This window comes from Buteo buteo, chromosome 19 (genome assembly GCF_964188355.1).
Source record: "Buteo buteo chromosome 19, bButBut1.hap1.1, whole genome shotgun sequence".
In the NCBI taxonomy this organism is placed as follows: Eukaryota; Metazoa; Chordata; class Aves; order Accipitriformes; family Accipitridae; genus Buteo; species Buteo buteo.
The window spans coordinates 13,210,438-13,237,722 of record NC_134189.1 but is presented as its reverse complement, the minus strand read 5'-3'; the positions used below and the strand labels follow the sequence as shown (position 1 = coordinate 13,237,722).

At 42.1% G+C, this 27,285-nt stretch overlaps 1 protein-coding gene across 3 annotated transcripts in view; it reads left to right on the top strand.

Moving 5' to 3' along the window:
* DCP1B (decapping mRNA 1B) overlaps positions 1–9,717 on the top strand; it is a 47,084-nt gene extending 37,367 nt beyond the window's left edge. For all 3 annotated transcript variants that reach the window (XM_075051201.1, XM_075051202.1, XM_075051203.1), the window contains exons 8-9: positions 6,114–6,362; positions 8,175–9,717. In XM_075051201.1, the coding sequence (XP_074907302.1) occupies positions 6,114–6,362; positions 8,175–8,255 (330 nt within the window). In that variant the 3' untranslated portion in view covers positions 8,256–9,717. The remainder of the gene's footprint in view (positions 1–6,113; positions 6,363–8,174) is intronic.
* Positions 9,718–27,285: the final 17,568 nt, after the last annotated feature.

Here is a 27,285-nt window from a genome sequence, read left to right as displayed (position 1 = left end):
CTGGTTACTGAGTGTAATATTTTGGGTTTAATAATTTTTCTTACAAAATTAGTCATAGCTTTCTCTGTGCAGGTATCCATTCCTTTGTATGCCAGTTGCTAAAGGTGCTTAAAAGGTCACTTATTTTCTAACAGCAGATTTTTGAAGTACATGTATATCAATTAATTAGTTATCTTGTACTGTAACTTCTAGCTATTCATTAGTTATTTTTTTTATTGCTATGTATTATTTTGAAAAAAGGCCTTGTGCCTGAATGCCTTCAAAAAAACAAAAGCCCTTAATTCTGGAGATTGTGACCCTAAAAGTCAGATTGGTGTCTTAAAAAATTCAGGAGATATCAAGAGACTGTGTCTCTCTCATGACTGCATTTTTCTGTTCTTTAGAAAAGTACCACGTGCAATTACAAAATGTCCCAACCTGGACAACTACTGTCTTTGCTAACAGTTTCATTTTCTGTAGGATCTTCTACACTTGAATGTCTGTAAATGTCCTGTTTGGGGATGCAGCTAAGCCACTTTTAACTTGTTTTATTGTGGACAGACTGTACACAAGACTTGTGTTGTACTGGAGTCTGACCTGTATTGGAGTCTAGAAGTTACTTATCCGAATGAAAAAGCATTCACCTTTTCAATGTAAAGTTCAAAAGCTGCTTTTCTATTGCAGCTTCTTAAAAACCTGTGTGAAAGACTACGGAATACTTCAGCATGCTCCAAGAATCCTCCTTATTCTAGAAAGTTATCCTACACACAAAGAAGCTGAAACAGTCATTTAACAATTAAGGGCCACATCCATCACTAACACTGTTACAGGTCAAGATTTCTCATTCTGTGAGAGAGGTCAGAGGAAGATCAGTTTGATATAGCAAATAGCCATCATTATTTTTACTCTTTTAATTAAAGCAGCATGACTTTTTGAATCTGTGTGGAAGAGTTTTGGGGGAATTAGTCATTGAAATTATTCGGGATCAGTTGCTTACAGATGGTAATCTGACTTTCCAGGGGAGTGCTAATGAATAAAAAGAGGATCCAGAGTCACAAAAATTTACTTCTGTTTCCACTGGGAATGGAACTTGCCTGCTATAAATGAAAGAAATTGTCTGATTCACTGGTACATGTACTGATAGCATGGAGACATAAGACATTTCTACTTTGAAGCTAAAAGTAAAATGAGGCAAGTGCCAGGCTATACATTATAAGTCATTATGCATAAATAAAAAATGGCAAATATGCTGATATATTTTCAAATGAAAAATCCATATAGATGCTGATATGGCTAATGACTTTGTATATATTTGAAAAAGAAAATGATGCCAACATTAGTTGCAATATGGAAAGGGAGTTACTGACATAATGCAATTTCAATAATTTTACTGCTTGAGTACGAATAGAACAATAGCTTGTGAGAAGAGAAGAAGTCTTCACTGGAGCAAGTCTCATTCACTGTGATTATTGCTGCAAGTTTGCCTTACAAAAAAAAAAAAGCAGCAGCTAAGGAGGCTCTCAGTCTCGCTTTGCATGGCTGTGAGCAGACCACGTAGATTGAGACTGCCTAGGAGTGGTTTCACAGACTGACACAGCCACAGCTGCTATCAAAACAGTATTAGGTGCAGTTCTTCCAACACTTTTAGTGTGGCTTATGAGATTTAATATATAGACTAAAAATGATAATGAAAGTAGGCCTAATTATTGTTTAGGACACCTAAAACTCTGCAATCTGGAAGGAATGGCCTCTTTCACATGCAGCAGATTGCCAAAAAAGATAAAGGGGAGAAGGCTAAAAATGAAGGAATGAGTCTGTGTTCCTGTAGAATGCCATGAATTAGCCACATGAAATATGCCTACTTTTGAAAAAAAATTGGAAGGTAAAAATTTGAAACAACTTTTAAAACCAACATTAATCTTTTTATATCATCCTTGCTGTAGACCAGAGGCTTTAAGTGCTGCCATGCCTGCAGACATTCGAGTGAAATTGAATTGGCACAAATATATCTGCACATGCTCATGCAAAATTGATCAAAGCAGATTCTGACAACAAATGCAGCAAAAGGTTTGTTCTCTGTAATTATTTATCTTTTGGTATTGCCTCTCTACTACAATTCAGCATACAGAAAAAGCAAATCCTAAAAAATCTGACAGGAATAGAGAGGTATCTGGACAGTGTCTGTTGTTGGAAAAATTGTATTAAAGGAACACCCTAAATCCATCAGCAGCACTAAGAATATGAAAGCCATAGTCTTTTCCACAATTGACACATTACGAGTCCAAGTTTAAATTGGCTTCTGCTGCATTTCCATATGGTGTAAGAACTGTGATCTCCCACATAGAAAGGAAGAGACCAGTTACCAAAAAAAAAAAAAAAAACAACCCAGAAAAAAAAGCAAAAGCTGAAGAATAATACTTGGAAGCATTCAGTCTGGTGTGGTGCCAGCTCTATTTGATGCAGTATTCCTTATGTGGACAGTGAGTAACGTGTGCTTAAGATGCAATAAAAAAGCATTAATCTGCAGTGGACTTTTAAGCATATGCTTAGCATTAGGCATGAGTTATCCTGATTATAGATACATGCATGCTTAAGTGTTTATGTTAATCAGAATTTGGTTTTTAAAGTGCTTACAATAACCTTGACACAAATTTATCTTTTCTTCAGAAGGCCACTTATCTTGCAGCCCATTTTTTTCATCTCTTGGAGCATTTTGCATCAAGAATGTATTTTTTACATAGTGTTACATCTTCTGAATATGTGCATGGTACCTAGTATCTTTGGTGTGAGCATCATGCCATTACCTCTCAATTGTCCTGACTGCAGTTTCAGCATGAGATTTAAAACATGCACGGGAGGAATGCAAATAGGTACATTGAACTTGTTTTGAAAAGTAATTTAAGATTCTGTAGTTAAACATCAATTGAAAAATTCTGAATTAAACTTGAAAGACAAAGCAATGTTAGCCTTGTAGCCAGCTTTATTTTAATAGTAACCATCTTTTAAAGTTCCTGAACCATTCTTAGATTAAATGTTCTCAGTTTTAAGTAATGCCACTAAAAACAGTTAGAGGCTTACAGCATACACCAGATGCTGATGTTCCAGAGGGGCACTTGACGCACATGGGATTCTGCACATGGAGGAAGCAACAGAGGGTGCCAGTTTGCATTACAGGAGATCCAGTGCATTCCTTAGTTCATGGTGTTACGTGAATTTGCCAGCTATTGTGTCACCTAGCTGCCAGCATCCATGCAGAATATCAAACAGGTATCTTAGCATTTGTGCTTCAGAGAAGGAAAACTATATGTTACAATGATTATTTTGCACATTTTTCATTGTTCTTACTTCACTGCTGCGCAACTGATGGTAGACTCCTACTGTGTTATTAGTGACTCAGAGATTTAAGTATTGACCTGATAAAGCTGGAGATAATTCAGTAGAGGCTGGATGAACAAGAAAATCAGTTTAGATTCTGTGGGAAAAAAGTTGATCAACAGCATTTTGGAAGGGCTGTTATGTCTCATGAGAAATTACTCAAAGCTAAAAGATTGGCCCAAAGGCCATTAATGTCCCTACAGAGCATTTTCAGTGATTTCAGCAAAAGCATGGTGCTATAGGAATTGCACTAGTATTGCCAAGATCAGCATCCCATTTTCAAGTAGGTATCAGTTGTCCCAGTGACTGAAGGTGATCTGAACTAAATCTAAAACAAAAATTTGCCTTTATGTTTTTTAAAAAAAAAAAGTTTTGTTTTTTTTTTAGTTTAAGTTTAATTTAAAACATTTAAGTGGCAGAAGCTTTGAGCATGAACTGTTAGCAGGAAAATACATTTTAATATTTGCATACAGAAACAAATTCTATGCACTTAAAAAATGATACATATATTTTCTATTATTCTGACACAAATATTTTGTTTTGCAGTAACCTGTATATATTAGCTGTGTCACCAGTAGATGGCAATATTGCTTATTCCATATAGTTTCCATATGCTTGGCAAGTCCTACCAAAAAGCTGTTTCTGTCCAGAGAAAACAAATAATTTTTCGTATGTCTTTTAAACCACAACATGTATAAGTGTTTGACAGTAGTAACTGTACATTATTAAGAGCACAGTTTGTCTTGGGTTTTGTTTATTTGCTTTGGACTCTAGAGAGAAATGTTTTTTGATTTTGAAGGACATGTCGTCTGGGTCTTTGACACAGTCTGTTGTAGATTCAGCTATATTAGTGGGACAGTTTATCTCCTCCAGCTGCTCACCACCATCCCTTTGCTGGAGGTTCCTGCCCTTGGAGAGCAGTTTGTATATGTATTCTTTAAATCGCATTAGGAAGAATCATCTGGTTTAAGCAAACCCTGCCAATTTTCCTTGAGGTAAATTAAAGAGAAGTTACTTCAGCAGCATGGGTGAGTAGAGCAGAAACATTGTGATAAGCATCTGCACGTAGTCAATCTTCCACAGGCAGGAGAACAATCTTCTCTCTTACAGGAGAACATCTGTGCACAGTCTGAAGGTCTCGCTCCAGAGAAGGATGTCACTTTGGACTTACATTGGTTTTCTTCTGAAATGAACATTGTTTTTCAAGCATAGGTGCACAAACATATGCACTACCTTGATTTTGAAGCAAACTTACAATGAGTTAGGAATACCTTAACTCAGTCAGGAGCTTGTAACACAGACCTGATGATTGCTGTTACGATTACGTGCCATGGGGTTGGAAAAAGGCTGTAGGTCAAGAGTTTTGTTTTTAAGTAGTACTCTATTTAGGAAACAAACAATATTTATCTAAAACATGAACTGGGACATTTTTGCATTAGGTGCATATTGCATGTTTTCTAATATCCATGAGTCTTTCCTGACGCCTAGTCTTTCTGCTTCCTTAAATTTTGTGTAAAACAGCATGAGATCTCAATCCTCCTCATTTCTATTTCTCTTTGTATTGTAGTCTAACTAACATTGTTCAGAAATGTCTTGGGTAGAAGAATCATAACTAGGAGTAAGACAAGCTACAAAAATATGAATGTTCTTTAATATTACACTATGTTGTTTTGCATACCTAGGAGATAAACTCAGTTTTATTTTCTTAATTTTTCTTCAAAATTGAAATGTAACCAGGACACAGAGTGAAGGGATTCAGTAGCCTTTCACCTTCATACAGTAGCGATAAATCATGCTCCCGTCCAAAAGAGAGGAGCTTTGGTAAGCTCATATCAATTCCTTTGTATGTTCTGTTCTTTGAAAAAAAGATAGGATACTTGAATAGCAAGGAAATGACTGATTAGGACTAAGATTTATTACTGTAATTACCTGGAGAGAGCTCTTAATATCTGCAAACTAAGTGAATAAATTTTGTTATGTTGTATATTATATCTGATAGTATTTGCTAGTCCTGTATGTCTTACCGTTCCAAGACGCATTGCAAAATTTAAAAGCAAAAATTCTTTGCAGGTTGCATGGATATGATACTGAGGGACCTTGCAGAACTACTGCAGTATCAAGGTTCTCCTTCTCTTTGAGGGCCTTTTTGGTTTTGTCAGTTGCGTGTTGGTTAGGAGTCAGTTCTGTTTCTGACAGTGCCACCAGCTCACTGTGGCTCTTAAGATAAATTACTTAATCTGTTTTCTTTCCCCTCTCCTTAAGTAAAATGAGAAGAAAAAATATATACATATGTATTTATTTATAAAGTAATTTGAAAGTTATAATTGGAAAGTACTTTCTAGTATTAGGTACAAAGATTAGTCTTTAATAGTGATATTTGCATGTAAGTATATTGTCAAAGATTAAACTTAATGACTTACTGTCACCATGTAGAAAGACTTTACAGCTGCATTCTGTAAGAGTGCTGATATTTAATAGTAGTCTGATTTCTGTAATAAAATGCTCTTGCCCTAAGATGATTTGCCTATCCAACAGACTTAATCACACTTGTGAATCCATTGCTGCAGTCTTAAATTGGATGGAAGACCTTTTAATCTGGAAATAGATCATATAAGTGGTGCTGAGCTGGAGTTTCACCTAACTATTGATCTCCAGCAGTCTCTGTAACTGTTGCCAATCAGTCTGCAGTTTTCATCATCTTTATTCCCACAGAATTAAGTAGATAGGTTTAACTGATGACTTTATTTTCATATGGACAGGTAATCTCACCACAACGCATTCCTGCCACTGTGACTCCTACCTTGTTGATGTCCCCAATGGTGTTCACTCAGTCCACACCTGCTCCACCAAAAGCAAATGAAAGTGGACGGTTAGCAGCCGCAAACCAAGAACCTGCTGCTAGCTCAGCTAGCCTTCTCCTGCCACTGCAAACCCCAGAGCCATCTGTGGTCAACAGCAGCTCAATGACAAAGTTGCAGCTCCAGGAAACACTTCTACACCTGATCCAGGTAAAGTGCCAAGAATTCTCCTACTTCGCTTAAAATCCTGATTCCCGTTTTGATATAAGCACCCTATAATTGGTTGCATCCGTCTGTCTAGAGGCTAAATGAGTAATTAAAATATATGTTGAACATTGTGCTACTTAATGGCTGCATGTTAACGGAGCACTATGGTGTAGACTGGGGATGTGATAGCCTCTCCCTGCACACTGCTGGCTTAACTGCATTTGATTAATGCATCTGATTTTGGATTCAGGAAAGATAATAAATTTGACAGAAAAGAACAAAGATGACCGAAAGCTTCATAAGGTCATCTTATGAGCCAGAGAGATATCTATTATATTTTTAGCTAAGGATAAATAGTGGTCGATTATCCTAGCTGCCAAATATTTCAGAGATGCATGTTAGCAGTAAGAGGAATTCAGGTGGGAAATCAAAATTGCAGGATGAGTGTGAGCAACTTTAAAGTATGGGTTAGATAACCTAAGAATATACTAGTTCAGTCTAGTTCAAATGCTAAAATTCCTTTTGCTGCAGTTTTTCAGGTTTAAATGTGACAAAGCGTTACCAACATCATGTGTGAGATGATTGTTTACTGCTTTGGGATGATATGAGTGATTATGAATATTTTTTTCCTTAACTTGCCATGTGATGAATATCTGAAGAATAGACATTGAGGACAGATTATGTAACTAAAGACCTGGCTACAAAGCACAAGAAATAGAGACGCAGGTTTAAGGGTCCAATTTGTAGGCCAAAACTATGTGCCTCTATGGCTTTGGAATAAAAAGAAAAGTCATTACTGAAACGTTGAAGTTACTTGAAATGCATTTTCAGTTATAGACCCAGAAAGAAAATAGTATCTTTAACAAATCAGAGGCTTTTCTCATTTTCCCCTGCACTTGTAGTTTGGGATTAAAAAATAAAAATATCACATTATCCTGTCTTTACATACTTTGAGTATCTGGATAGTAGTAAAACCATATATGAAGTTAAAAAAGAAACTAGTCAAGCAAAATTGGATTTATTCTACTTGTCTATCTGTCCCTGCTGTTCTTGGTGATAGTTAGGATTAACTGAGTTACCTGGAAATTATTTACTTCCAATTTCTTACCTGTTATTTTCCATTATATAAAACCACAATCTCAAATGCTCCTGATTTTCCTCAAATAGTATCTTGATTTTAATTATCCTCATATGTTCATGTGAGCTACTTAGGACATTCTTTCTTAATGTGGGTTGACCATTCTTGCAAAATGATCTTCAGGAGGAAAAAAGTTAAACAAGCAATAAAGAAAAATGAGCAGCATCAATTAGGAGCATTAAGTCTAAAAGAGTTAAACAAGATGCAAGGATTTGTCCAGGTGGGATTTAGTATAGGATCAAAACCCAGGGTGTTTCACTGCTCCTTCAGACATGCTTGGAATTATGACTGACCTAATGGAGGAAACTACTTAAGGAAATCCCTAGGTAAATGAGGGCAAAGAGAAGAAATTACAGGGTTGTATCATCACTGTATTATCATGCAAGAGTTAAATTCACTGTGAGTTTGGAAAATCTGCTTTCTGTGTACTCATTACTTCTTACAGAGATACAGTCATGTTTGCTGCAATAAAGTTGACATTCACGTCCAGTTCTTCTAAGGCTACTAGCAAGGCTTGGAAATAATACATGGTTTTGGTAAAGGAAATAGCTTTCCTATTGCTCACACTTTAAAATAGAGTAAAGTTGAAAAGTATCTGGTCCATGAAATGGAAAAATTTTCTAATCTCTTCACTCAAAACGCCTCATGCACTAACATTTACCTGTTTTGTTTTTCAGAATGATGACAACTTCTTAAATATTATTTATGAAGCATATCTCTTCAGTGTGAGAAAGGCGGCAATTAAAAAGTCTCTGTGAAAGATGATTTTTAAATTCAATTACTATTGCTTCCTGAAATCCAGGAAAAAGGTTTCAAATTTTTCAAGTATGTTTATGTTTAAAGAAATGAATGGTCTTAGGTATTTTACATACACATAGATTTTGCTTGTTGGCAACTACATGCTGTATGTACTGAGAAAGAAGCGAGCAGAAACAGATTGTGCCTTTAGGGAGCGGAGTGTCACGATACTGAAGACTTAATCACAAAATATCTTAAATTATTTTTCTTATATTGGTCCATACTTAGAATCGGTTTCCCTGCATAAGGAATCAGTTCTCAGAATTCAGTTTCCTTTTTTACTTGCAGCGTGGTTATTCATTGACTAGGTATTTGTCATGGATTTTCTCTGGGAGACGTCACATGCAACTGTCCCGATGAACGTGCCCATCTCTGACCACATGGTGGCAATGTTGGACTATTTTTAGGAACGTGAAAATCTGGGTGAAATCTTGGAAGGGAAAGTCTTGGTCAGGCTGATCTATCATCGTACTTGGTTGTCTGCAAAGCAATTCAGAAGAAATGTCATGACTTCCCCAAAAATTTTGTAGAAAAATCTTTTTCTATTTTAACAAGAATATTTTTAGCTAGCTGTAGAAATGGGACTCTGCAGGTGTTTTGAGGAGTTGGGGGGAGGGTTTGTTTGTGAATGTACTCACTATCAACATAGCTCTGGGGTGGCACTGGATTCATGTTTCTATTATTCCAGATCCAATCTGCATTATTATAAGCAATGTACAACTTTGTTAAGGGGAAGGCTACCAGGTGTAAAAGTCTTATTAATTTTTATTTTTAGTGTGTTCCTGGAGCACAGCGATTTCATTGGTCCATTTCTAAAGAAAATAAAATGGATACTCGCTACTATGTGCTGATTTCATTTTATTGTACCATGGACTATGTATTTAGAATTGTTGGGTCACTTGTATTTGTATGACTTTAAAATGTTTTTACACTTGGCGGAAGACACATGAGGTTTTAAATCAATTAGAATAAATGACTGAAAGAAATTTTATGTATATTTTTATTAGCATCTGCTGCTGAAGTGCTAGTTTACTACAGTTTAGGAACCCAAAGTTATTGCTGAGGAGGCCTTTCTTTTGTGGGCGTAGAGAATCCAATCTGTAATCCATAAATGAGTATACATTATTCTTTACTATGGGCATTGATGTAGGCACAACTCAGTAGCCTCATCTGTGAAAGTTCTTCAGTGTAAATTAGGGTGCACTTTTAAAGTAGTATAGTCATAATGTTTTCAACAGTTCCCCCAACCCCCCATACATCTGGCTTTCTCTAGTGGAAGAGTGTGATTTTGGGGGGCAAGTGGATTTGCTCACATTCCTTGGGAAAGGCTCTAAATCAATATTTTAAAAAAAAAAAATAATCAAGAGCTACTTTCTTTGTACACAACTGAATAACCCCAAGAGACTTGTGCCTACAAAACTGCTAGACTTTTCCTACACTAAGTAGCTCATAGAAAGCAAGTTGTATTCTAGTTCCATTTTGTTACAAAATTGTTTATGATTCTTGCAGATTCAGTGAGAAGAACATGTTGAGCAGATACCAGGAAGGGCAGACTTTAAAGATAGCAAATCCTAATTCTAATCCTGTAGCCGTAATAATTTATGTAGCCATTAAAATTTATGGGATTCTACTGAGTTAATTGGTATTATTTCTGAATGAACTGGTGTGGAAGAAATTGGCATCTACACAGAAGAGTTTGTATGAAACTAAATACATGCATAATTGGTGTCTGTGATGCTGGATTATCTGAGAGTGCAATTTAAAGATGATGGGGACACATAGTTAAGACCTCATTTGACATGTAGAACTTCTGTAATTGGTGGGTAGCAATAATCCTTAAGCATCTCAAGCTGTGTTTGTGATAGGTTTTCTAGTCATGGGGGAAACATTTACAAAAAAGGCAAGTAGAAATTTTTAAAACATCCTTATTTATTGCTTTTCAGAGTAACATATCATTTAAAAAAATTAAAGGTATGTTTTTGAAAACATCTTCTATTCACTCTTGGAGCTTATGACAACAGTAGCATTGGCACTATCCTTGACAAGCTGACCCTTATCTTAAAGCAGACAAGGACAGAGCTAATTCAGGGTTTCTTCTCACTGCCATCTTTTCTGGTTACATCTACACCAAGTAACACTGACAGAGTTGGATTTCTCTCACTGTATTATGCTATAAGGGATTTCTGGGATTGTTCAGGAGGCATAAACTTGCCTTTTGTGGAGTGAAGAAAAGAAGGATAGTTGCTAAAGAAGGGAGGTGCTGTTTTAGCTGACTTGCATGCTTACCAAGAACAACAGAGGTAAGAAGATAGAACAGGCTCAGAAAGAAATTGTGAATTTCATTACAATGAACAGAAGAGGAAAAGTAGTGAGAGAATTCCATTGAGAAATGAAACCAAACATTTTGTCTAGGTTTCCATTTCAGATGGTAGGTTCTGCTTCTTAGGAGGCATTTGGGAATTGGAGATGGAGCTTGGAGTCATACTGGAGTGTAAAACTGTGCTGTGCCCCTTTCTCTCTTCCTTCTACTACAAACTGTCTTGAAAACCTGTGTCAGAAAAAGGCTTTTTTCCAGAAATACAGTTGGAGCCTTCCAGTACCATGGAAAAGCTGGAGGATCCTCACGTAATACTGAAAACTTAATCTCTGCTTTTTGGTATTGTGTTTTGTTTAATAGCTTTTTTATCAGCTGGGACTGTCTCTTTATGCAGCCAGATCTGTGCATGATACCAAAAAGTTTTTTTGGGTTTGATAGATGACCTCTGAACTAGAGTGGTTCTGAACACTCAGATTCCCCTATTGTTTTTTTGTTTGTTTGTTTTGGGTTTTTTTTAAGACACTGTTAGAACTAGGGAGCCCTTTAGCTAGTAAGACCTTTAGAGAGGTAAAGGCCACAGCAGTTAGGATTGCCTTTCTTTGGGTCTGTTTTCTTTTTTATCTGAAAAAGAAAAAAAGGTAGCAAACAAAAAATCAGAAGGTATGTAAGGATCACATTAACTCTGCTTTAGATGCTTCCACAGTATGCATGTGTAATATTTTTTTATTGTCTGTGTATTTTGTAATATATTGCTGATTTTGGGTTGTGGGTTTTTTTCTTCCAGTAGAATAAATACTTTGTAAATTGGGGCTTAGCAAGAATTCCAGAAGTTGCAGCAGTGCTTTATGCATTAATCCCAGTCTCAGCATTGAATTGATATTAGTTTTCAGTGTAGTTCCACTTAACCACTGTCCAATTCCTTAGAAAATTCCACAGCTATTAAACTAGAGTGAGAAGGCAAGGAGTAGAAAGTCAGTGAAATAGTGAAGCATAATCTCTGTCAGTGTTTATCATGGAAATCCATAATATTCAGTGAAGGCGTCCAAATACTTGCTCAGGACCTTCTCACAGAAAATTCAGATTCTTAATTTGATTTTTATTCATTAGCTTTCTGTTGCTCCTCTATTTACTCCTTCTTGTTGCAGCTGCAAGGGTGATAATTAAAATTTTACAGCAAAATAAAATTTACTGGAGCAGGATGCAGCTGAATAGGCAGGATGCTTCGTCTCCTCTGACAGCCTATTTAAAACGTGTCGAGCATTGAATTTCAGTCATAAAAGCGGTGAGTATTTGAGATATCTTTGTCCCTTTAGGATATTAAAATAATAGTTTAATATTTTAGCAAACGTGGAGATCTTTGCTGAGGAAAAGGCAAAATTAAAAGACATTTTTCAGTAAGCATTTGAGCCTCTAATGTAGAATATGTTATGAGATGGCAGCTTTACCCAGAGGGATCCCTGAAACCTAGAAAAAGGCAAAATTCTAGTCCCAGAGATGAATAATGCACTAAAAAATTAATCCTCAGTCAACCTACAGTAAACTTTACTGCTAATCCTAAGGACTTTTAAGAGACTCTTACAAGTCCTTGCCTTTTCCAAACTGCTACGGATATCTCTAACAAGCTTGTTCTGGCCTCTAGATGTAAATCTGTGCACAGCTGAGTTGAGATTATAGGAGGAGGGAGCTTAGCATGTACAAACAAGAGGAAGAAAATGTGGTTCTGCAAGACACTGAAGAAACAAAGGCTGTAGCTTTATAAATACTTTAAGCTGGCTCTGCTGTCCCAGCCACCCACTCCTAGCTGCTCATCCCACACCAGTCTTTCCTTCCCTTTTCCTTTGTTTTTCTCCTTTTTTTGTTTTCATTAAGATGGCTACATTGTAAAATGTGTTGCAGCAGAATTAGTCGAGGGTAAGACTCCCTGCATGCCGAGATTGGTTTTAACCTGGATGAGTTCAGTGGGCAGCAGCCCAGGCACCTGTATGGGTGTATGGATGGGGTGTGCAGCTGTGGGGTGAGTGGGTGGGATGTGGGGAGAGGGAAGTGGGGCAGGAGACTTGAGCTGCAGTACTGCCTTAAACTGACTTGAAGCTTTTGTGAAACTGTGATCTAAAGGCCTTTGCCTCTTCTCTGACATTAAGGCTCGAAGATGCCACAAAGATCAAAATGTGACTTCATTGTTATCCCCTACCTTGGCACTGCGTGGAAGTCTGTGAAAGTGTTTGCAGATACCCCCACAAAGGGTAGCTACTGTGCATGAGCCTAATCTCTCCAGGCTATCTGCAGAGCCAGTGGAAAGACAGGATCCGCTTGAGGGCAAGTCTCAGTACAAACCTAATTTAGCTTGGGAGATTAGATTGACTGGGCTAAAGTTAGCCTTTGCAAACACCTTCCCCACCACCACCATCTTGAACTGAACCAGTACGGACATCGGAGTCAGCCCCTACCTTTCCTCACAATATGGCAGATGTTTGGGCGAATTTTCCCTTCCTATTTTTTTTTTTTTTTAATTTAATGGAGATTGTACCATCAAACCTGAACAGACTGTTCAGATATAAATCTGCCCAGCATGGAAGTGAATGTGAAATGCAGGAACCAGATTGCTTTTGTATGTGTAGCTGAAAAAGCTACTGAAACAAGCAGGAAATAAGCACTGGAAAGATAAAAAGGAGAGAAAAAGAGAGATTTTTAGGTCATTTTAAAGAATAGCTTTGTAGCTGTTATGGAAAGAATTTCAGTTGCAAGTAATCTCCATGCTTCTTCCTTTTAAAAGGCGAGCAACATCATAAAAACTTCCAAAGAATGAATTTAGAGTAAACATCTGGTGTACACAATAGGAAGTCACTACGCATTTTTTGAGAGCAGCAGCTTCAGTCATACATGTAATAAAAAAACATTTTTGAAACCATTTGGGGCATATATTAATTAAAAGCCCTTTTTACTATATTTGGACACAAATTCCACAAAAAGCAAAGTAAGCTCTGAGTTCAGAACAATGTGTCTGCATGAACACCACCAGTCAATACAGGCAGAAGAAAAAACCCTCTGGCATGTGGTGACTAATCAAAAGTCAAGAAACAGAAAGGATGACATCTTACCATCAGCAAGAGAGTAGACTGCTTTCACGCCATCAGGGATCTATGGGAAATGATGGCAAAGTCCTACAGCTGCTACCTTGTGTATAGAGGGATGCTAATCCTGTCGTTAGATCCTACATAAATATTAACTCTTTTCTTGCCCAAGTACTGCCACCCTGCTCCACAGGCCCATGTGCCGAATGCAGAGCTGCTATGCATTGCCTTGAACCGTGCTGCTGATACAGCCACTGGTACTGTATTTCTTCACCCGATACCTGAAATCTACTTCTGAAACATACTAAAACAGAGAGAGATTACTGTTATGTCACTTCAGAAACCTACCAACCTGTGTGTATTTCTTCAGCGCTTGCCTGTAAATACATTTAGAGGGAGAGAGGAAAGGAGCGTGCAGGCTCTTGGCAGTGTTCCCAGCACAGGGCTACTCAGGCTGGGAACAAAAGCTCTGTTTTCCTTCATTTTTACTGCTGCTTAGCAGCCTGGCTCACTAGCAGCCACCGCCTTTCCACTCAGAGCAGTAGCCCCAGACCTACCGCTTGGTAAAAGTGCCTGCACTTCTCATTCATCTAAGAAAGGGGGTTTTTTTATGCCTGAGGCTCCCCTCTTGGGTTCTTATCAGGGAAGTCCTGCCTCTCCTGGCTTCTCCCATGGATGCAGCAAGCTGTGGCCAAGAGTTTGAATTAGAGGATCAGTCAGGCTGTAGTATCATAGCATAATTCAGGGATCCCATACTTATTAATGCTTGCTCTTTGGCAAGAGAGGTGTAATTCCCATCTCTTTTAGAGCTATGTTTGCAAGCAGAATCAACCACTTGTCCCTACTGTCTCACCCTCTTGTGATATGCCTTTCCCTTCCCCTGTTTCTACACCTGAAGACCAAAACCTAGTGCATCCAAGCAATGTGTCCTCTTTCCCACCACTGCCTCAATTCCTATAATCCCCACCTCCAGTTCCTCCAAAGCAGCTGCTCACAGGGAGATGTTTGCCCATGACTGCCATGTGAGCAAGTGCAAGCCATCACCATGTACTACGTTCAAGTAGATCACATCCCACCAAAAATGTGCGCCACAACTTAGGAATGGCTGGACGATATCCGCAGGACCAAAAATGAAGATGATGACTGCTCTAACAAATAAAAGCTTTGTTATCTTTACAAAAAGTTCCTGCAAGGATTGTAAAACACGAGCTTCATTAGGAGAAGGGTGGAAGGAATGGGTAGAAACATAAAGGAGATGAAGTGTCTCCAGATAACTGCTTTAACTGAATAGTATGAAGAAACGCTGGCTATATACTCAACAAAATCCAGTAAGGTCTTTGGAAGGGTAGTGAATAATTATAAACAGAAGCGAAAGCTCAGTATTTTCAACTCACCTGTAGGGACAGAAGTGAAGGTGTGGAGATTGGAAGAGGAAGCAGGGAGATGGAAAAGCACAGATAAAACACGATTTTGTTCAGGAGAACTTTCACTTCCTTGTATAAAAGCAGAAATTTACACAGCATTAAAGTTCAGAAGAAACACTAAGCTAATCCCTTACTGTGGGGGGCTGCTAAATCCAGCAGAGAAATGTTCTTCACTGTCCAGTGCATTGAACCAGCTGGATGACCAAAGATGAAGACAATAAGCACTCGGTTCTGAGACATCAGCAGGCAGTCAAAGCAGAGCACGCTTTGCAAAGCAGAGCACTCTGCAAGTGCTACTGTGCATACCTCGAAGAAATCAACTTTCGAAACGGGGAAGATTTCAGAGAGAAAATTCCAGCTTAGGAGGTGATACAAGGAGAAAAGTTGGGGGCTCTTCTTGTCACACCATAATAATGTTCAGTTACACTGGTGCTGAGGGGCCAGGTCTGAATGTATAGATGGTGGGGTGGGGAAGATGGGCAGGTTCATGTACAGAATGGAGGGACACTCTGGTCAATATCTAACCTATAGCGACCTGCTCTTTCTTTGGAAGTGGTGATTTCATAATCCATTAAAACATCTTTGGATGAAAACTTTTACATGATTTTAAAGGTTTTCTATTTCTTACATATATTTTCTATGTCTTCAGCATTGCTCTGAAAGTCCTTTTACACAAATAGCTAGATAGATAAAAAGTATCTAGAAGTGCTTTTTATACAAATTACCCTTGCAAAGGAGAGAAAAGAAAATAATATCTCCATTTGAAATGGACATGAAGAGTGGTTCTGTAATGGATTTATGGAGGTCACAGAAGAAGTCAAGAGGCAAAGGCAGAGACTAATGCTCAGTCACACCTCACTGGGGCTTCGCTCGTTTCTCCATCGCTTCATTTTTGTTTGTGGCAGACAGATAAATCCCTCAATCCAGCCCAAACTGCTCTGTTTCCCAGATGCAGCACTTCATAAGAGATCAGCATGTTGTGTAGGTGGGGAAAACTGGAAAAAGCAAGGAACAGATAGAGCCAACAGCAGCAACCTAGCGACCAAAAATGAGTCCTGACAAATGCAGGATTTCTGATGTTACATTTTTTCCCTTTGCAGGTGCTATATGACCCAGCAGGAATCCCTTCCCTTCTCCCTTCCTCTGCAGCATCCCGCAGGCTGGCATGTGACAGCCTGGTGTGCCCTCTGCCTGTCGGAGGCCAGATGAATGAACAAAGCCAGCAGGAATGAACGGAACAGTGACACTATTTTCACATGCTATTCCTGTATTGATCAAAAAATAAATTACTGTTGGTCCGAAATGTACTCTCTCTAGCTGTGTAATAGAGGCCACACTAAAGAGGCCAGTCGGTGCAAGTTTCCCATTATCCTTCCTGTCCTATTAGCATCTGCTCTTCCCTCAGTTCTTTGCTCAGAGTCTCTGATGTGATTTGCGACGTGCTGCTGACAAAGCTGCTGTTGCACTTCCTCCTTAGAAATGTTCTTCTTCTGCCAGATGACTGCAGCAGTTCAATGGGAGTCTTAAAGGGGTTTTGGTGGTCTGTCCAAAGGTGAGTAATTGCTACTGGCATTTCAGAAAAGACCACAATTAACAGAAAGTCCATTTTCAGTGGCAGAGGAAAAGGAAAAACGTCCAATATGTTAGCTACTTCCCCTCAAACACGAGTTTGCCAGAATAGGTTGCACTATTCAGCTTTTGAGAGCTGTTTCTGCCCCTGTCCTTTGCCACCCGAGTCTTCATGCTTCAGAGAAAGCCCACACACCAGCATAGTGCTGCTTAGCAATGCCGAAAACCACTGTGAGTGATGAAACATCTTCCTGATTCCTGAATGCAGCAACTTTTCGCCTTGTCTACACAGAGCCCCTGTGCAGAGATTGAGCTCACTGTGTGCTCTCAAGCAGATTATCTGCGTTAGTTTCTACACTTTCTTGGCCCTGAACTGCCATACACACAACTCACAATTTTCTAGTGCTAATAACAATTTTCTACTTGGTTAACATGCAGCAGTGTACTAAATCCAGCTAATCGGTATCTTCTCTGCCAAAAAGCAGGAAAAGGGCTCCATGGCTATTCTAGCCTGTCAGCTTTCCTAGCCCTCCTAAGCAATCAATTCTAAGGAGTTTTAGTTATATCAATCTCCTCTGCTTCCATCTTATTCCATGCTAGGTGCGTTAGGTTATTTTTTTTTATCTTTTAGCCCAGGTATGACCAGCAGCATGCAGTATTTGAAAGCCTGCTGGCCTCCCCGCAGCGTTTTGGGAGGACTGTGAAAGCAGTGAGCTCCTTTCTTTCCTGATCACCCTCAACAGATGTTCATGTCAGTGAGATGAGAAAGAACAACAGCCTGCCCTTTGCTGCTGGAGACCAGCCTTCGAGGGAAGGCTTTGGAAGTGAATAACCTTTGCAGTTTCTCTTTCTGCCTGGGTAGTCGAGGAGAAAACAGCTGTTGGTAGATGTGAAGCCAGACGTTAGCACACAGGAAAAAAAATCAGCAGAGCTCTGGAAAACCTCTAGAAGACAAGTGAGGGGAGCTTATGGAACTTTAAAGATGGGACAAAGCTGACCAGTAATTGAGGACTGTGACGATGGCCACAGCACACTTCGGAGGTGCCCCAGCAAAGGACTTGTCAAGTCCTGGGCACTGGTTACATCGCCAGGGCGGTGAGGAGTGCTGGGTCTCTGGCCTTGCGCACCCCCTCGGTGCCCGCAGAGAGCCCCAGCCAGTTTCAGGAATTCACCTAAATGAGCTAGAGTTTGCAAGGTGGAAGTGCAAGCTGAGTAAGGGGAATTTGCTGGAGCAGGAGAGCAGGTGGAGTGTCCTGGCAAGAGGTGGCTGGCCCCGTGCCTTGGCGACGGAGAGTGGATAACCATAAGGCTGCATAACAGTGTACGCTGTAAAACCCAGCTGTTGCGTTTGGTTGTGGTTTCCCTCCAGCCCTGGGCTCCACATGGGTAGGTGACACTCAGAGGCTGGTAGAGTCTTATATAGCTGGAAAGTGCAGGGGAAAACTTGAGTGTGACCGGCCTGATGTAATAATTTAGACTACGTACACCACTAATCCCCAAAAGGCAGGTCCCCGTGCAGCACAGCGTGCCACTGCTGCCGGGTCGCAGCCACCTCTTCACAGCTGCGGCTGCTCAGCTGGGAGCACTTGTGTCCTGGCCTGCAATGGAAACGTCACCTACCTCTGCCCAGGGCTCTCCTGAGACACGACACCAACAGTGTGATGGGCGTCTCATGTACCCTGTGAGAGCCACCACGGGGACCTGCCCCTTCAAACCAGCATTTGCCAGTGCTCCTAGGCCAGCACTGCCAGAGCGGCTTCGCTGACTCCGTTCATCATGGTTTCTCAGATGTGGTCTTCGTTTCTTGCAATGTAGTGCTTTGAAAATGGACAAAGACATCATGGTCTAGTGGCTGTTGTAAGTGTTCAGAGCAGAAGTGCTCCACCAGAATTACCAGCATGCAAGCTGCAACATCCGTCTCACTGCTGCCTGCTATGACATTTTGGCCCCCACGCAGCCATAAAGTAGCTTAGTGGCTGTCAGAGTGTGAGACTGTACATTAGAGTACAAGAAGAGGCAGGTAATACTTTTTCTTCCTAGGGGATTTATAGGCCTGGCAAGCAGAGTAGATCTAGGTTTAAACTGCAGCTAGAAAAGGGAATCACTCCAAACTCAGAATGCCAATTAACTCCAGCATCACTTGAACGAATTAAGCTAAGGTCAGAGCCGCAGCAAGCAACCATCGCTAATGAGATTTCAGTGCCGCTCTGCCTACTTTATGCACATCAGATTTCCTGTGAAGGAATCCCTCGGGGCACAACTGTTTGGCTTCTGTCTGAAACTTCAGGAGCCTGTGGCTCAGAAAGACGTTAACTTCAACCTCGACACTGCACTAACCAGAAGGCAGGCAGCTGGAGTTCTTCTTTAGCAAATGGCAGATGATTTTAGACAGACATCACAACTTGGAAATCGAGTTTTCTTTTTTGCAATATATGCATGCATGATTTATTTATCTATAGCTCTGGTAATCCTAAATTCCACTTTTTGTCACGGGCAGTGAATGCAGTTCTTAGTTTTATTTCAAGCGTGCTGCAGACTGCTCTGTCCCCAACCCAAGCAAATGGTTTGTCAAGCTGTCCCTACCTACTGTCTCTCGTGCTGCCCAGATGCTGACAACAGCAGGAGGAAGCAGAATAAGGGAGGCTGCTGGAAACTGGTTTTTTCAGACATACTTTGCACACTGTTACACGTTCCAGCAGTAAGAGAGATTATTCGCTCTCATAACATATGTGCCTAGACCAGGCTAAATCATCGTCAGCCACTCTTTCCTGGGGGATTGACGTTCTCCGTGGCCAGCACCCATGTCGGGAGGAGACGGCTGCAACCTGAAGAGACCTTACCCACTGCGGGGGGACTACTGGCTCTAGCATCCTGTGCCGATGGGGGTTAAAAAACAACAAAAACTACTAGCAAGAAATGCACTGGTTTGCTTCCTCAGCTAATTTGAGCTCCTTGAAGGAAATCAAAGAAGGCATTTAATGATCCTTCTGGGCACAACATGATTTGTATCTTCATGCTGTCGGGGCAGGCTCACAGCACGAAAACCCCTGGGGTGGAGGGGAAATCTCTTTGAAAGCTGCTCGTGGAGCGAGATGCTGTCAGATGTTGAAGGGAGGAAGAGTGAGCGTGTGTTATGAAAGTTGGCAGGTGACTGAGCTAATTACAGACTCGGAGGCAATTTAGGGTGACGGGAAGTGACTTGAATTGTAACCAGAGGTTAAAAGAGTTTAAAAGGAGACAGTGCTGGCGCTGCTGTGCTCACATAGGCTGAAGACTGTTCCCTGTCCGCCCCTTGAGCAGCCCTAGGTCAGGGAAACACCTTTCACACTCGCTACAGAGTAATTGTGGAGCAAAACGCAAGCTGCTGCAAAATGGTGTTAATCGGTTGTGGAAAGCCTGGCGGACCCTTCCCCCACCCCTTTTTCTTCTTCAAAACTGTCAGGGTATTTTTAATAACAATTGATGGTTGCCTAAAATCACAAAACATGTTTTCATTAATATTCATGAAAGAATGGACTGTTTTTATCTACACCTACATCAATATGTGGTAAAATGTATCCAAAGCCCAGCTTTTATCTTTAATCACACTGAAACTGATCGCCTCTGATTTTTGTGGGGAAAAAAAATAGTCCTGTTTTCAAAGGAGAAAAGCATGCAATGTTATAATTTGTGACCTAGAATTTTGGCAAAGCTGCTCTCTTCTGTGAAATCAAAAGGAAGGAAAAAAATAATCAAACTTTTAAGATTTTTAATTGAGTTCTGAATATTCCAGAAATTCTGATATGCATTTCTGCAATAGCTCTTGTCTGGACATGAAGTATCAGCAGCAAAAAAAATAAAATTAACAGAAAAACTTTGAAAGATTTTTTTTAAAAAAAGATTTTAAAAGTCTTTCTGCCTAGACATTGCCCTTTATTTATGCTACGGTAGCGTGCAGCAGCTTCCCCAGGGATCAGGAACAACTGCTGTATATATTGTGCAAACCGACAGCCACAGAGCCCGTGGCCCACAGACGCTATGCTGGGGACAGCCAGCTCATCTGTATTGATGCCATTTTTCCTGACAGGCAGATGTTTAACGCCCAGATCACTACAGAGAGGTCTGCGGAGTGCTGCAGCCCAGCTCCGCTGGCTCCCTGACCCACCCCTATTGCTGAGGAACAGATAAAACAACCCTGTGGGCTCGGTCCAACCCCTGGACCGCTGACAGTGTGATCCAAATTAATCAGGGGAGGGGAGGGAAGTGGAGTGGTTTGCTGCTTTGCCCCTGTAGATCACTTGCCAAGTGAGAAGATGGTCCTCAGCCCCGGACGATATGCTGTCTCCCTTTGCAAGAGTGCAGACAATTAGAGAGCACCCTGTATTTCCAAAGCACCTTACAGCCATTACCTAATAAATCCTTATCAGGATTTCAGCAAATAGGTGAAGCAGTAATGGCAGACTATGAAAGTAAGTAACATCTCTGCGCCCTCCACATCTGCTGATCCTGACAGAGGAACACATGGGAGGAGGGACCCTCCATCTTTCTAGCCCAGCCAGGGTGGAGCAACCCTAATTTGGCCCAAATACCTCTGTCCTGATAACCTTGCAAAATCCTGAATCCTTATTAACACACTGAGTAGAGAGAAGGAGGTATTTGTAGCATGTCCTCTGAATAGGGTCATTGCATCATGCATTTAATAAGAAGGATTTGGCAACATAAATGATGTTGCTAGATGGACGCTGAATCAAGTGTCTTTGCAACCGTGGAGATTAGCAGAATAAGTGGCATCATTTATTTAGTCACTTGATGCACCACAATTCCTGGGGCTCCCCACGAAGCAAAGCCTCCTCCCTTGAAAAAGCTGTTCTAGTGCAGCCACTTTATCACAAAAGGCTTTAATCTCTCTTAAAATGGGGTTTCCCTTCCTCCTAATCAAGTTCCTTCAGGTCATGTGGACTTGAAATGGAAAAGATTAAGTTTAACCCTTTGGTAGTGGAGAGATAAGGATAAAATTGACTTTCACTCCGGATGCTTTTGTGACAGCACTCAGGAAAGCTGCAGTCTGCTGACAGTGCTCCCCAAACTGAGCATCTGCTTTCACTTACTTTTCCTTTTCCTTTTTCTTTCTTCTTTCTTCTTTTTTTTGCCTTGCCTTCAGCGATGGTGGGAAGATGCTTCAGTGCTCCTTGTTTCCTGTGCATTCTGCTCTCCCTTGGTGTCTCCCTCCATGCCCTAAATTTCCTGCTGCCTGATGAGGGTTTAAAATGTTGCTAGCGAAAAAAAAAAAAAAAAAAATGCTCGTTTCATCTTGGAGTATTTAAACAAGTCTAAATTTAGAGCGGGGCTGTGGAAAAAAAGAAAAAAGGCAAAGTAACCAGCTGAAGGCATTAATATGACACCTATGTGGCTGCTTGTATAAACAAAGAGGAGAGCATGCGGCTTGCAGATGAATGGGTCTGCAGGCAGATATTTACAGAGCACGCAGGTAGAATGTGGGGTCTAGACGAACATGTTTGGTCCGAGTCATCCTGCTGATGCCTGATGATGCTCTGCAGGCCAGATATTCATCCATTATTCACTGCCTCTGAGGCAACCTGAAATGAAGAAAGTCAGTGGTGGAATACCTGCCTACATGTCAGCTGCCGTAGCTGTATATTCCCCTGTATATTCCCCCCGTGTTCCACTACATGTGAATCTGTCCTGCTCTCAGAGATCCTAGTGAGGTCTCAGGTATCCAGGTATTACCTGCATTCCCATGGTAAACAGGCTTTTGTGTGCCTCCTCTGCGGAGCCATATCAGGGTCTCCTTGTGACCACTGGCACTCATCAGCCTGACCTCCGATGGCAGAAGAACCCTTCCATACACAGCTTCAGACTGCATCAAGCGTTTCCCCTGCACCCAGATGGTGTTAAAGGCAGCTAATTTAACCCCAAACACACCTGGGAGTGAGGGAGGTATCCTTTTCCCACAACGGCTGCGGTGAGAAAGGGGCACTCGGAGAGGCTGTGCTCACCCAGCGCTGCAGACCTTTCAGGTCTCACCAACCCAAACCTCCCAGGTCCCAGCCACGCTGCCAGTCACACGGCCAACCCAGCCCTACGCCAAACAGCATCTCCCTGTTGCATTGTGGCTTCCCGGAGCTCAGCTGGGATTGCACAGGCCCTGATGCCACCCAACAGGGAGGGAGGGTAGTGCTCAGCTGGGGGGACACCTCCCCGGCGCCCAGCCCGGACCCTGCCTGCAGCATCAGCGCTCCTGCCGAAGCGAGCCGGCAGCCCTCTTCCCCGTCCCCGCTCAGCTGTTAAATCCACACCCCTCCATACTCAGCTTGTGACTGCTAACTCTCCACAGCACTGAAACCTGATCAGAAGAGATTTGCATGACCAGCCAGTAAAACCACGACTAAAAGCGCTTTTCCATTGCTGCTTCTGGCAAGGGCCCCCTCCTCCTGGCAGCTGCTGGGACAGGGAGATCGGATTCTCTAGTATTGGCAAAACACTGCACGACTGCTTTCCAAACCACCCTGAGGAACAGTTAAGCCTACTCAGACAGGCCAGAGGCATCGTCCTCGTATCTCCTGAACAGGACACAAGCTCAAACACCATTGAGAGAGCAGTTTCACAAGCAGAATATTTGACCAGGATGGAAAGGAGCTTTTGTACCCAGATACTTATCTAAGGAGTCCTGCCAAGAGATAATGAGAAGCACAAGATTATGATCTCAGATAAATGCATCTGCTGTGAACAAGAGCGCATAGTTTATTCCCATCATGCCTTGTTTTAAGTTATTCAAAATCAAAGCAAATTATTCTTATTAAGTGATTATGTCCCAGATGTTTTAAGTTCACGATCATGATGAGCAAAGACTTGCTTTGAGGTATACGGTGGTGGCAGGCACACAGCAAGATCCCAGTGTCTCCAGAATGAAAAATAAGTCAGTGCTGATCCCTTGCAGCCTCTTCCCCAGTCCTGATATCTACGGTGCAAAAAGGACCCTGATGCTCACTCCATTTGGGCCCTGAGACCCTGCTCCAGAATACCCAGAAAATAGGAGGGAGCACCCCTGCCTCACTGCATGGGCCAACTGGGAGATCAGTGTGGCAGGTACTCAGTACCACGGGTGCCATGGGGAAGAATTGTCTCTGGTGACCAGCATCAGCCCAACAAACCTCCTGGCAACAGGAGTAGGGCCACAATGAGCTTGATGCCTGAGGAGGCTGGGACATTTTCCCATCTGATATATATGAGATGCATCCAGGGGCAGGCAACTCAGGAGGATGACAAGGATGTCGTGAGGTTACGTAGGGAGAAAATTAGAAGGGCCAAAGCCCAACTAGAACTTAATCTGGCTACTGCCATAAAAGGCAATAAAAAATGTTTCTGTAAATACATTAGCAACAAAAGGAGGGCTAAGGAGAACCTCCACCCTTTATTGGATGTGGGGGGAAACATAGTGACAAAGGATGAGGAAAAGGCTGAGGTACTTATTGCCTTCTTTGCCTCAGTCTTTAATAGTAAGACCAGTTGTTCTCCAGGTACCCAGCTCCCTGAGCTGCAAGACAGGGAAGAGGAGCAGAATGAAGCCCCCATAATCCAAGGGGAAATGGTTACTGATGTTCTACACCACTTAGGCAGACACGAGTCTATGGGGCTGGATGGGATCCACCCAAGGGTACTGAGGGAGCTGGTGGAAGTGCTCACCAAACACTTTCCATTATTTACCAGCCATCTCTAGCTAATCGGGGAGGTCCCAGTTGACTGGAAGTTAGCAAATGTGACGCCCATCTACAAGAAGGGCTGGAAGGAGGATCGGGGGAACTACAAGCCTGTCAGTCTGACCTTGGTGCTGGGGAAGGTTACGGAGCAGATCATCCTGAGTGCCATCACACAGCACATACAGGACAACCAGGTGATCAGGCCCAGTCAGCATGGGTTTATGAAAGGTAGGTCCTGCTTGACTAACCTGATCTTCTATGACAAGGTGACCCACTTAGTGGATGAGGCTGTGAATGTTGTCTACCTAGATCTTAATAAAGCCTTTGACACAATTTCCCACAGCATTCTGCTGGAGAAACTGGCTGCTCATGGCTTGGACGGGTGTACTCTTCCCTGGGTAAAAAACTGGCTGGAAGGCTGAGCCCAAAGGGTTGTGGTGAACGGAGTTAAATCCAGTTGGCAGCCGTTCACAAGTGGTGTTCCCCAGGGCTCAATACTGGGGCCAGTTCTGTTTAATATCTTTGTCAATGATCTGGACAAGGGGATCCAGTGCACCCTCACTAAGTTTGCAAATGACACCAAGCTGGGAGGGAGGGTCGATCTGCTCGAGGGTAGGAAGGCTCTACAGAGGGATCTGGACAGGCTGGATCGACGGGCCGAGGCCAATTGTATGAGGTTCAACAAGGCCAAGTGCCGGGTCCTGCACTTGGGTCACAGCAACCCCATGCAGCGCTACAGGCTTGGGGAAGAGTGGCTGGAAAGCTGCCCGGCGGAAAAGGACCTGGGGGTGCTGGTCGACAGCCGGCTGAATATGAGCCAGCAGTGTGCCCAGGTGGCCAAGAAGGCCAACGGCATCCTGGCCTGTATCAGCAATAGCGTGGCCAGCAGGAGCAGGGGGGTCTTGTCCCCTGTACTGGGCACTGGTGAGGCCGCACCTCGAGTCCTGTGTTCAGTTTTGGGCCCCTCACTACAGGAAAGACATGGAGGGGCTGGAGCGTGTCCAAAGCTGGTGAAGGGTCTAGAGCGCAAGTCTTAGAGGAGCAGCTGAGGGAACTGGGGCTGTTTAGCCTGGAGAAAAGGAGGCTGAGGGGAGACCTGATCGCTCTCTACAGCTCCCTGAAAGGAGGTTGGAGCGAGGTGGGTGCTGGTCTCTCTTCCCAAGTAACAAGTGATAGGATGAGGGCAAATTGCCTCAAGTAGTGCCAGGGGAGGTTTAGATTGGACATTAGGAAGAATTCCTTCGCTGAAAGGGTTGTCAAGCACTGGAACAGGCTGCCCAGGGAAACGATTGAGTCACCATGCCTGGAGGTATTTAAAAGACGTGTAGCTGTGGTGCTTAGGGACATGGTTTAGTGGTGGACTTGGCAGTGCTAGGTTAACAGTTGGACTCTATGATCTTAAAGGTCTTTTCCAACCTAATCGATCCTATGATCTGCTCTTCATCCCCACAAAGCTGCATACTCTTCTCTTTGCTGTGTTCAAGGTTGTTGCCATATCCCTTGTTCCTGCTGACTTTCTTACAAAGAGACACTTGGCTGCTACTATAAGGCTAAAATGTGCCTTATTGACTAGTACTGCATGGAGAGAGGTTGCCTCAAGAGGTTGTGCCATGCCCAGCACATCTTTCTAATCAGCTTTCTCTGATGCTCAGTGTAGAGTTCCCCTTTCTTCATTTTACCCCATTCTCCTCATATTTATCCCACTGTAAAACTACCTGTTAGTCTGCTCAGGCATTTCCAGGTCAGGATTTCTACTGTTTAATAAACTCTTCACATACACTGCTTATACCAGTGTTTTGATGATATTTTTTCTTTGGCTGGTCATGACATTTGCCAGTATCTTCTCATAACAAGATAATCCAAACTGAACTCAGGTTCTAGTCAAACCAGAAATTAATAGAGCTGGTAAATCTTCCCCCTGCATGTGAATAGAACACAAAATCACACTGACATTTTTTTATTGCCCCATGGTTTTGCAAATTTAGCTCTAATTTGCTGTACTGGCGCACCCCATATCTCTTGCAGCCTTAAATTCTCACTCCTTGTTATGTGTTTGCTTTCATTCTTTCTCATAGGATTCATTTTCTTTTTCCCCAGTCAGACCCTGCCATCGTTTATCTCCTCCCTATGCTCCAACTGTGCTCGCACACTGTGGTGGCTGAGCTCTGCAGCAGTGACTGGATGCACACTAATCCCATTAAGGGCCCTCTAGTCACCTGGGGTTTTTCAGTTTCTTTGCTATTTTCATTTCATCTTCAAATCTCCATTGCAACTTTAGATCATTAAGGGGTTAAGTGAGATATATCCAGTAAACAAGATAAATCCAAATAAAGGGATTTGGATCTCCCAGTTCAGCATGTTGCTGTGTCTCATTGCCTTTTCTATCAGTGTTTCAGGGTTTTCCAAACACACCCAGACAAGGGCTCTCGCCAGAACCCATCTGGATTAAACTGGGTCCCAGCTGCAAAATTCACTCACAATAACTATTTGATATGGTTCTTTGCAAAGTGGAGTGAAAATGCTATCTAAAATGTTGATTCTCCTGCCTTCAGATCTCATTTCAGATTTTTTTCAGAACATGAATTTTCATCATCTCTTCCCTGAAGTATCCAGACAGGGAAGCCTGCCACCCTAGATGCCACCCCTCATTTGTAATCCTGGTAAACACGGAGAAATGAGACCTTGATTATCAGTCTTCCTAGCTCCCCTAAGAGCAATCTTCTTCTCTTTTCAGGCTGCAGAGGAAGGGGGAGGCAGCAGAAGCCCATCCCCATGGGCCCTGGTCCCAGCAGCATGAGGTCAGTCAGGGGAAAGGCAACCAGCTCCTTCTGCTCCCATGGGCAACACACTGCACCCTGTGTCTGCCATGAGCATTTCTGGGAGGAAGACATTTCTCTGTACTGTCCTCACCT